The sequence below is a fragment of the Molothrus ater genome, chromosome 6 (genome assembly GCF_012460135.2).
Source record: "Molothrus ater isolate BHLD 08-10-18 breed brown headed cowbird chromosome 6, BPBGC_Mater_1.1, whole genome shotgun sequence".
Classification (NCBI taxonomy): domain Eukaryota; kingdom Metazoa; phylum Chordata; class Aves; order Passeriformes; family Icteridae; genus Molothrus; species Molothrus ater.
The window spans coordinates 14249366-14261503 of NC_050483.2; the positions used below are offsets into that span (position 1 = coordinate 14249366).

Here is a 12138-nt window from a genome sequence, read left to right on the forward strand (position 1 = left end):
CTTCCCAACAGGAAAGCATCTCCAACTCAACACAGAACAAAACCTGGGCTCACGACTTTGTGCAAGACTGAACGTAACTGGTCCACTGACAATACATGAGGATTATATCATACATGAAGCAGCTGCAGTGCAGAGAGGATTAAGCATTAAAGATGCTTTTTTCTACACCTGTAGAAGACAAGAAAATCTTTGAATTTTGGTCACTTAAGTACAGGACAAAAACACCTGACAGAAATTAATTAATGGAGAGATTTGTCCTGAAGCCCTGACCGTGGCACTAGTGTCTGTTCCATCAGGATATCAGACATGGCAGAGAGTGATAATCATTCAGAACTTACATCCCTGCCTCTTACAGTGACAGGCATTCAATGTGTCACAGTGCTTAAACTTTGTATGACCAGAACTAGACAATCACAGTCTCACCACAGAGCCAGAGACTGCAGTCTCATGACCCTCTGTACTATATGAAACAGAACATGCAGAAAATACCTTACACCCAGTGCTTACTAAGAGGTCAGCCACGCAAGGCAGAATGTCAGAGCTCATCTAGAAGAGTGTGAGTTATCCAAGTGTCCCGTGGGACCATGTGGTGCCAGGGCCATTTGTGCCTGTGCATTCTGGGCAGTAAAGCATTACCACCTCAAATTTGCACACACTTCAAACTGAGCTAAGTGATGACACAAAGGAAAGGAGGGGACAGCTGTGATTCATCTGACCTACAACGTTACCTCCAAGACCTAGAACTGAAGGGCATCTTCAGCACAGGCCTAGGAAAAGTCATAGATGAACACAGAAGCAAGAATCTGAGAATCCCCTCAAACTGCATTCCAGGCCTACATGTAGCTTTCACAGCACTAAGCAAATCAAAGAGCAGGAGAAAGGACAGTCAGCAGGATGAGCAGGTGCATGCAGGTGAAATGGTGCTTCTTCCTACTTTGCTGGCTGAAGTCTAAAACAAGAGACCCCACTGGGCTCTCAGGAATTCTCTCATCAAGGAAGAACAGCTAGGTTGGAAAAGGATATTTTGGAAATGCTTTGGTGCTTAACATATTTCATACAGCAACCCTTTGTACAACACTGGTCTATTTATAAGCATGAACTTTAAGGCAACCACACAGACCAGGCTATAGATGACTGTCAGTCCCTGGCAACTTATAGAAAATACTTATGATATAACAAAAGCTGAAGAGATAGTCCATATGGTTACATTTACCTACAATTTCTTCTCTTCTGACTGCTATTCTCTTCCTCTGAAGGGCTGTTTGCACTGAACAAAAGTGAGTGTTCTGGGATTTGTCTCTGATGGTGGCCTTTTCTGCAGAACACAATTCTCCAACTCAGAACCAAGAATTGAAATGTGTAAACCTACCACATGGACATCTTATGTAAAATAGCTTTGTGTTTAAATGGGCTTTAGTTTGAACTTCTCCCTTTCATTTTCCCTTAGCAATTTGCGAGGCTGCATTTTGGTCAAATTTCAAGACACACGATATTAATGTGCATTACTGTTGAGTGAAGTCTAAAAAATCTGCTTGTTGATATTAAACAAGTGAGGGCTTTTTTTCCCCCCCATGCTTAACGAGTAATCTGAGATCAATCCCAGCAGTCATAAGCTAAAGTGTTAGAAATGCAAAGAGAGAAATCAAGGAAACAAGTGGCGACTGAGTTGCTAAGTTTCTGATTGAACTGGCAGATTTTCTCACTGCTACGCAAACATCGCCACAGAACAAAAGTAGCTGCAGCTCAGCAGTGCTGATATTAGGATGCCTTATTTTGCAAAGTTTCAGGTTGTGATCTTGGTGTATCACAATGGCTCAGATGGTGGCACCCCTGCAAGCGTCACAGTGCAGTTGTAACAGTGACAGCACTGTAGTTCTGCGCGCTGTGAGAGCTTTAAAATACATAGCTCAATAAAAGCTATAGCATAGCTGTAGTCAGAGAGAGTTCAGGGTGAACTAACCCTCCTTTCTGGGCAGGATTTGTGGATTGCAAGTTTCCTCTGTGCTGCAACTGTTGTACTTGAGTTAACCCACTTGTACCTGGTCCAGCTGTGCCTACTTGCACTGTACTGTAGTGCAAGCGCACGTCTAATAAAACTCCTGTGGGTCATGTGCCTTGTCTTGTCTGTCTGTCTCAGTCTGTGCCTATTGTTACAGGGACTCTTATAGTCGCCACTGTGTGGGAGTTTGAATGGGGTAACTCTAGACCTACTCAGAGACAACAGGGGTTGGGTCATTTGAGCACCTAGAGAAGGAGTAAAAAGTGGTAACATTCTCACATTCACACTGATGCCATTTGCAGTCACCATTGCCCTCTGCCTCATACAATATTGTTCTGTGAACTAACAGGACCCCTTTCAAAGAAGAAAACAGACAGCTGACAGAGCTATGACAAAAGATGAAACCAAGCAATAAAAAAAAACAAACAAAAAAAAATTCCCATGATTCAGACTTCAAACACCAACCATAGAGAGGTTTACGTCAAGTGTGTGCACCAAAGGCAAGTCTTTCTCAGAAGGGCTGATGAAACACAATGCTCTTACCCAAGGCTGGCTGTGCATGGCTGAGCTGGTGCTAATTTCCAATGGCAATACTGAAGAAAAACAATTCAAAAAATCACCACAACTAAACCTCAAACAAACTGAAAAGTATTAACACCACAAACTGCACCCTCAGTCCCATCCACATGGCTAAGCCATTAGTCTGATTTCTGCCAAGCAGGACCAAGTGGTCCAGCTCTTCCTATTTCTTAAGGGCTAGGAAAAGATCAGGAACTTCAGTCATATCACCATGTTGAGAAACTTATGCAAAGTAATGAGCCAAATAATGTGTACCAGATGGGATACATGAATTTTCTCCACAGGTAAGCAATAGCTAGGGAGACCAGGACCATAGGAATAACAACTCTATTCTTTTAAATGTATTTTTAAAGCAAGAGTTCACTTAGTGTCACATTTCACTAAGAGGTCTGGGAAAAGTAAGCAAATGGTCAAAACTGGCTATGAAAAGAGTGAGAGAACTCTATAGCCAGCTATAATTAAAAACAAGTACTATACCATAAAGGATTAAAAATGGTCAGGAAGAGAATCAAAGCAGACAGCCTCAAAAGGCAAGTGCCTATAAGGCAGGATTGGATCTGCTTCTCCAATCATCATTTCAAAATCATACATGACTGTTGAGTGAGGTCTGGGGGAATTGCTTGTTGATATTAAGTAAAAGAAGAGTTCTGCCATCAATATGTGTTAAAACCAAAGGCGAGTTTGCTTAGATGGAAACAGCTTTTGACATCACTTCTGGTGCAGAAAAGAGGTTCTGGGCAACATGTAAAGCATAGCTTGCAAACTTTTATCTTTTTTTATCTGCATGGACAATTTTTACCCTATTCTCTATTACTTTTATTCACTGAACTATTTCATTACAAACCCATAATTCTTGATGGAAAAAACAAAGCTTAAATTTCAATACCAAGCTGGCAAAATATGACCACTTCAAGCAACATCCAGGGCTAAACAGACCCCAACCCTGAGTGGCCCAGAGCAGATTATGGGTGTGCATTTATTACATATTCAGGCCAGCTAGTCAAAAAATAACCTTGCTGTAGCCCAGCTTCTTGATATTTCTACCTTCACCCTCCTCTGCGGGTCAGATATCCACACATTCACCCTTCACATCCTTCTTACCTAATCTTCCCTAGAAGTGCACAAGGCAAGGAGAGGAACATTGGCAGAATTTGGGATGCCACCAGGTGGGAAGTGACACCATTTCAGTTGTTCTGATTAGGAAAGGCAAACAACATCCCTTACACATAACGTTCAAGGTACATTTTGGGGACACCTCACCACTGTGCCTTCATCAGTAGAAGATGCACCTAAATTCTGAATTGGGGGTAGCTCCTTAAGAAGAAGGAATATATCAAGTCAGTCCTTGGAAGAAAGACAAGCACAAAACAGTGTCCTGAGATGAAAAATTCCTGCAACCAATGCTGTGACATGTTTTCTGAAAGTTTCTGCTCTGCTACATTTTTTGGGTGCTGACAAATTAGCTGTACTGAAAACAGCATTCACGCATGAGGTGCAGGGATCCAAGGCTGGAAAGTAAAATCTGTCTTTGGCACCACAACAGGGAGAACAGCTGATGGGCAGAGGGATTCAGAGGCACCATGCCAGCTCCAGAAGGTTGGAGACCAGAATGGACAATGCAAGCTGGGTCCCTGAGACGCCGCTCAGCACTTTCCCATCTGATCCTCTGCATAACCTCAGGGAGAAGAAGAAACTAGCTGGACTGAAGACAGAAATATCTGACACCATTTTGGAAGGATTATATCTACCAGAGACATGGAATAACAAAGTATTCTTCAAAATAAAAAAGTTAAACAAAACAAATACTTCAATCTCTGAAGTAATATTTGACCAAATTAAGAATTCAGGAGCTTTGCTCTCCTCACTTTGGAGGAAAAGGAAGCACTGGAAATGTGAGGTCTCCATACATTGGCCTAACTGCTCTTTCCTGTGTCCATGCAGAAAGCCAGTTTCTTCCATTTTATATTTGGCACTAGACTAATTACACAGCAGGAGCAGATATAGAAGGCAGCATAGAAAGAAAGGGAGACAGAAAAGGATTAGGTAGATTTTAAAGCCACATTTGGCCCTATAACAAATATTTATCATTACTCACAGAGAAAAAGCAATAGCATGAAAACCTTTAAAGTGATAGATAATAATACTGAGAAAATAGTACAAAAGACCAAAATCCAATTAAGCTCAAACTTCTGGTAAAACAGCAAGCTTCAGTATGCAGCAAGAAAAGTAACAGATGACATGCTTGTGTGTCCACAGGACTGTGTATATAACATCCAAACAAATGAACACTTTACAAAGTAGTTCTCACTAACCTGCACCAGGAATATGACAGAAGCTGAATTTATTCTTTACACTGCTGGAAAACAGAACAAGCAAATATGAAAACAACAAAGCCAGACAGTATTGAGATGTTTTCTTAAATCAGTTTGAAATGTTTTTTTCTCTTTTTGTAATAACTTAAGGCTTGCTGAACACCAATCATGAAAATATTTTTTGTACAGTACAGCTAAGAGACCCTTACTTTGCAGGCTCACTTACTAATAGAACTGTAGTTCTGTTCATGGGTGAACCAAAATGCAATTCTCATGATTCTGGAAAATGAACTCCATCTCACTGAGACCCAATATATGGAAGTTTCTTAAATCTATTCAAGAATAGATGAAGCAAGAATAAGAATTTTAAGCGTTCAATCAAGCTAGCAGAAGTGATTTATGTTCCAAATTAATCTAAAGATTTAAAAATGCTTGGATTCTCTGATTTAGAGCCTTTTCCTTTCTTTTAATTTTTTTTTCTTGGGGGGAGAGGGAGAAGGCACTATCAGCATTTTAAAACTCTGTGTAATAATTACTGACACAGAAAGGTTAAAAATAAAAAAAATACTTTCAAATACTACAAAGGATACAAGAACCATCCAGGTCAAATAATTTCAAGATGACCACAGCGACCCATGTGTCTTTTTTTTTTTTTTGTTCGAAAAAACAGATATTAAAAAGGATTAGAACATGAGTGGCAATACTACACTTAATATTTGTGTTTGCAAAATATTTCTATGTACACATACAGACATGTAGTCTATGTATAACTAGGGATGTTTGCTAAACAGATTTCATGCTTTCAGACCTTGCATGGACAGCAACAACACCATTTGTAGCACAACACGATTTCTGTCTCTGCACACGCGCCCCTGCAGATGTTCACTGGTGTTTTGGAGTGCCTGAGTTTCTACAAGTGGGATTCATCTTACCTAAGTCCAAAACATCCATGGTGTATGTACTTGTGCATGCACATAGACATGCTTCACAGAGGAATCTAAATCATCTCACACTCCAGTGACAAACAGGCTGTTTTAGAGTGGAGTTCATCTCACCCAAAGCAAATATCTGAAGTCAAAACCACCACCCTTTTACCCATCTCTTCCTCTCCACTGCCTACAGATAGCTGACTAGCTCAGGCAGAATTTCAAGATAAAGCAAGCAGACCTTGCCCCAGATGCCCAGCCCAACCTGCTCTACAAACTTGCTGCCAGGAGACACTAAGCTTTCTGAAAAAATAGATGCTTCCCAGGCAAAATCAGAAACCCACTGACATTTCAAATCTTTAAACAATTTTGAACATACTTATGTAACCTGTCCAAAATGTCATTTATGCACAGAAAACTCTAAATGTTGGGAACCTAACAAAACCTTCTATAGCAAGATGGTGAGCTCAGCATTAGGAGCCCCTTCAGCACCAAGCTGTGCCTTCCTAGTATTACTGCATCTTTGGTATCTTTAGTTCATTCAAATATATACCAAAGGGATTTCCCAAGCTTTTTCAGCTACCTGATTGGATTGTTACCAATTTCTGCATGAGAATGACTATTATAATGGAGGAAACATATTACATTGGAGTAATTTCTGAAGAAATGGGAATTATTCTTATGTTTAAGTAGTAGCTATTGCATCAAACACTTTAAATTACTGTGTTGAAATATGGTTTGAATACTCTCGGTATACCTTCTCTCCTAGCCAGCATGTCTTGCTGAAAGGTTGCTCATGGAATTGTTTACTTTCCAGCATGAAAGGTTATCTTTTTCAGAAATTTCTTAGGAAGTCTTTCTAATTAATTAGTCTACAGTTCCCACAGCACTTTATTGAATTCAATTCTTTTTTTTTTTTTTTAATTAGGTGTTGTGGGTTTTTTGGCTTGGTTGGGGTTTTTATATTTGTTTTTAAAAGCTCCCAAAGCTCTCTCAGGCAGAAATATTTCTTGCTTTCTCTGCAAGAGATGCTTTTTGGATGCTTTTGCTGCTGAGAAATTTTTTTGGCTCTCCAGGGGACAATTAAACAACGACAACATTGTATTCAGCCCAAAGCATAATTCTATTTTTGAAGGTTTCATTTGACTAACATGATACTGACCACAACTTTCCATCCACAACGCAATGTAATTCAAGTTCAGCCTCATGTCAGTGTGCACTGGCTCGACCCAAGTCCCAGGAGGTGCAAAAACTCCTTAGCTGGCAATGTGATTAGGTAACCAGTTCTCCTTCAGGCTGACTACATGGAAGGATTCAAAGCTGCTTCTCCAACTGGTAATCAGCAAAGGTCTTAACAGGATTTAAGAAGCAAAGGCAAGCCTTGATGGGAAAGGCAAAGTGGACCAATTGCTTATCCTTGAAATGAAAAAAGAAGCCATGAGGAAAAAAGTTTGAGTGCAACTGAAAGCAAAACTCTGAGTCATGACTAATTCCTTCATTTCCAGCTATCTGTTTCCATTACTGACGCTTTGCTCCTTTTAGCCATGTGACTCCAAACTTTCTCATTACAGAGGAAGAATTGCCCTGCACAAAGCAGAACTATAATCCTCCTTCCTGAGCTCTGAAAGGATCTGGTCAGACCTTCCCTCTGACAAATGGCAGAAACCATCACAAGAAGCAGCAGACAGCAGGGGACTAAACCCCTGGGTGCAGCATTACTGGCTAAAGGCCACTCACTGACTGTGCTCTTTCTACATTTCCCCACCTCATTTTAACTACTTTAGGTTGTTATCTCTTTAGGCTGAGGGTCTACTGCATGGTCTCATCTCACCTTGAGCCCACAGATGTCATGTAATGAAAATAAATAATGAAAAACTCTAAAAATCTCTATTGTATTTAATCATCCATGGGTTTAGATTCACGGTGCTCTGTAAATCTGGAACTTGAGAAAAGAAGTGAAAAAAAACCCCTGAAGTGAAGGTGTTATTTGGTTCACCTGTGTATTTAAAATACACTTGAAAAAATGAACAGTCAAATTTAACATAAGACATTATGCACTTAATTATCCCTTCTCACATGGTGACTGATATGAAATAAACCCATATTACTTTATTCAGTTATGAAAAGAACTTAAGGAAGGAATCATTAAGGCAAAGGTGACTTATATAGGCCTGCTTTTAGGGAATTATTTCCTGGGAAAATGCTCCTCAGTGCTTTTTTTCCCCATCTATAGTCCAGGGATATCTGACTATCCCAGGGAACATTTGAGAAGTTCACTATTTATAGGAGTAATTCATACAACATCCTTAAATTAATGGCCATTCAGGACAGAGGAAAGAAAATAATAAAGAGTGAAAGCAGAAAGAGTTAAGCACAGAGATGCCATGCTAAAAGCCATTTGAGGGCTCCTGAATGCATATGGGATCTGCTGAGACAAAAAGCTATTGCTAGGAGTCAGTGTTGATTTCCACATTTGTGCTGCACAGACCCTGAGCATTAAGTGAAGCACGGAATTCCGGAGTCAGGAGAAGAGCAGCATCCTGAGAGCGTGACACTTCTGCCTCTGTGGAGGGCAACAGCTCACAGGGCTGTAAAAAAGGCATCTTCCTCCTTTTTTTATGGAGACATCATCTATGAACTGAGATTCTGTTTAATTCATTTTGGCACTTATTTCCTACCTTCCTCCTTCTGTGTCCAGCACCTCTTTCCCCCTAAAAAGATGTCTTTTGTTTTCTTTCCCTGCTGTCCTCATCCACGCAACATTTCTGCAGACGTGTGCATGAAGACAGCATTAGCTGCAAATGTATCAGTGCAACAGAGAATCTGCTTGGTACCTGCTCACCCAGCAGAGTCTCTTTCAATCTTTCTCTGCCAATAAAGGATTTTAGGGGATTGCAGGAGGTTTACTTTCTGTGCCGGAGGCTAAGAGCTGCACTGTGTAACTATAGCGACAACTACCGTGAAAGCTCTCGATTTTTATTGACACGCCTTGCAACACTCTGTGGAAAAATTTATACAATTAGAGAAACAGAAAATTAAACACCCTAAAGGCCAAAGGAAAATATTGTGGTGATCTTCATCTCCATACATTGCTTAAATACTTCCTCATGGCAATTTGCTTCTTTTACTGTATAGCGGTAACATTAAAATAACATTTTAAAATTCACAGTTTCAACAGTGATTTAAGCCTCCACAATGCCAAAACAGAAGATACACTTGCAATCAGCTCAGAAAACACTACAGCACATGGCTGTATTTGACAAAGATTCATCACTGGGAAACTGACACTTCATAAATGAAGAGAAGAATAAGGTGCACACATTTTTTCATAGAGTAACAAACATTTGCATAGGGATATACTGAATTATTCATCTCCAACAGACAAGACAAAAGACACATCTTTCTAAAAGGTATTTCTCTATCCAAAGGATATGCATTTTAAAGGATTTTCCTCTGCTCACAGCAGCTGAGAAGTGTGTGAAAATGATACTGAGATCCTTTGTCCCAGTCTTAAGAGTTCTGTGACTTGATAGACAAGTTTGACATTCCAAATCCAACAGAACAGTTTCAAACTCACAGCAAAATATGAATATGCTGCAGTCAGAAATTGCCTCAAATATCCTGGAAAGTTACCAAATCGCTTACGTCGAGCTTGAAAATGCCACCTCTAAATGTGCTTCCAAGGCCATGATCCACCATGCTGGAAAATTGATCCTTGCTAATGGCCACCATTTATAGCCTTAACCTTTACTACATTGCTTCATTTCTCTCCAACAGCTTAAATAATATGAATCAAAAACATTTCCAAAGATTGTAACAATTACCACCAGACTGAGAGCTAGAGCTGCAAAAACCTTGACGTTATTGACAAAGTGGATTTGCATGGTCACAGGAATTGCGAGTTTTGCAGTCAAGGAATGGGACCAAAACACTTTACCCCAGCTGCCAGGTCTCATTTCCTGCTCTGCTGCCACGATTTATTTCTCTCAAAAAAGCACAATAATCACAACTACTTTTTTATTTTAATCATCATCCAAAGTGAAAATATTCAATAGCAAGGTTTAGGGAAAATACTGAGCTGTTAATATAGCTCTACTGAATCTAATACTCTTGCAGTACACAATGCAATCCTGGCAGCCTGGAAAGGATGAAAATGATGTGTTGCTATGGAAACAGGAAGGCACATGTTTAGGTTGCTCATCCCTGAAGAGCTGCCCCACCAATATCTTAAAGTCTGCTAATAAAATTTTAATCAACTATTAGAATAAAGTGAATTTTACCTCCTGTTGGACACCACAATCTTGGTTTACATACTGTCAAGCTCTTTTAATGTTCCATGCATCCAGCTATGCCCTACAACATTAAGAATTAATTTATTCACAAACAGTGTTAACATGCACTTTTCTAGTTCAGCTACTTAAAATTGTTATTCCACACAGCAATAGATACCAGCTTCCCAAATTAAAATCCTGTGCATGTAGGAAGCTGCTTTTTAATTTATTAATCGATATGCCCTACCTCCTCCCCCTTCAAAAAAAAGCAACCACATGAACTCAATAAATCAGGTCTTTGATTATTACTGGCTTAAGACAATTGACTGGGGATATGCCCATTAAGAATGTGACAATTACCCCAGTGCCAGTGTTGTCACTCACCAGACACACTAAACATCTGCTGCTTCCTAGAAATTATAGCTTCCATACAACCATGACATACCTGCAGACAGATCTTTCAAAACACTGGGACTTACAAAGTAAAAATGTATTTCCAGACAGCCAAACAGAAAACAGGCCAAGTTATTTGCTGGCAAATCTCCACTTATTTCACTATTATCATAGCAGAGCATCTGGCTCCAAACACGCAGCCACTAATTATCTGTACAGTTAAGTGTACTATGTCAGTACACTTATTTGTTATTATACTGGGAAATCAATAAGCAAGACTTGGTTAATGCTACTACTAATCTATTAAATCATTCTTTATAAATAACTAAGGACAATGTTAAGATTACCAGTACGGTAATAAACAGTTAACAAGCTCTCTATTCTGGATCACAAAACAGCAAAGCAAAGCTGAAAAGACAAGAAATCCATACTGTGAACAAACAGGTGCAGTTTTTTGTTTGTTTTTTTTTTTTTTCTCTAATGTAGTTGTGGTTTAACTCGGCAGGCATTCCCTCACTGCCCCCCAGTGGGATGGGAAAGAGCACTGAAAACTTGTGTCATGAGATAAAGACAGCTTGATAGGACAAAAAAGGAGGAAAGAATAATAATAATAATAGAAGAATACACAAAAACAAGTGATGTACAATACAAGCGTACAATGTACAATACCACCCCCCAGCTGATGCCCAGGCAGTCCCCTAAGCAGCAGCAGCTCCCCTCCCAAATTTTTGCTCAGAATGATGCCATATGGTATGAAATATCCTTGTGACCAGTTTGGGCTGGCTGTCCCTGGCCATGGCCCCTCCCAGCTCCTTATGCCCCCTCTCCCAGCCCACTCAAAAGAACTAAATCCTCAGTGTGTTATCAACATTTTTCTCATCTGAAATCCAAAACACACCACTTCACCAGCTACTGGAAGAAAATTCACTATCCCAGCTGAAACCCTGACAAGAGTCATACATTATAAATTATTGTCTTAAAATTTTAATTAATTTCCATTCATGTATACAATATTCCTCTGTTTCAGCATTCCTGGTAGGACTCTAGTGGTTCAGTCAGACAAGTCATTCAGGAAGAAAACCAACTCTCAGACCTACCAACCATAAATCTTTACTGCACTGAGATCTTGAATCAGAATATTAGAAGTACCAATGTCAGAAGAGATATGAGTGACAGCAGGAACAATATGTCCTTTAAAGAGGCCAGACTTATCTGGTTTCAGCTTCAGAGATATCAAGTAGGGGTGATTTTCCACACTCTGCTCCCAGAACACACCAGCACTGTCAAGAATATGGCTGTCTGTATCCACTGTTATACTCAGGATTCAAGTGTTCTAAAAAAACCCTGACACTAATCTCCTGATCAACTGTACAAGACTTTTAAGGTGTTGGTTATTTTTAAACTAAACTTGAAATACACTGATTTCCTCCAACAACACTCCCATTTCCTTTTCCTGGCTTTGTAATTAACGTGAAGACATAATAACTGCAGGCACAGCCCTCCCCCAAACCAGGATCCCACTGTGTAAGCATTACGCAGTAGCTATATTTCCTCTTCCCCTAAGGTATCCACTGTGATATTTTAAAAGATTTATTTGCTTACAGCTAAACAGATGATATTTACTCACATTACAAAACTCCTGTCATATAACTCCAGCA

The 12138-nt window shown here is 39.8% G+C and overlaps 2 protein-coding genes across 4 annotated transcripts in view; one reads left to right on the forward strand and one right to left on the reverse strand.

Moving 5' to 3' along the window:
• The window catches only part of KCNC1 (potassium voltage-gated channel subfamily C member 1), a 123225-nt gene extending 121116 nt beyond the window's left edge, over positions 1 to 2109 (forward strand). For both annotated transcript variants that reach the window (XM_036383308.1, XM_036383312.1), the window contains one exon: positions 12 to 2109. In XM_036383308.1, the coding sequence (XP_036239201.1) occupies positions 12 to 193 (182 nt within the window). In that variant the 3' untranslated portion in view covers positions 194 to 2109. The remainder of the gene's footprint in view (positions 1 to 11) is intronic.
• The window catches only part of SERGEF (secretion regulating guanine nucleotide exchange factor), a 141348-nt gene that overhangs the window by 8403 nt on the left and 120807 nt on the right, over positions 1 to 12138 (reverse strand). The window lies entirely within an intron of this gene.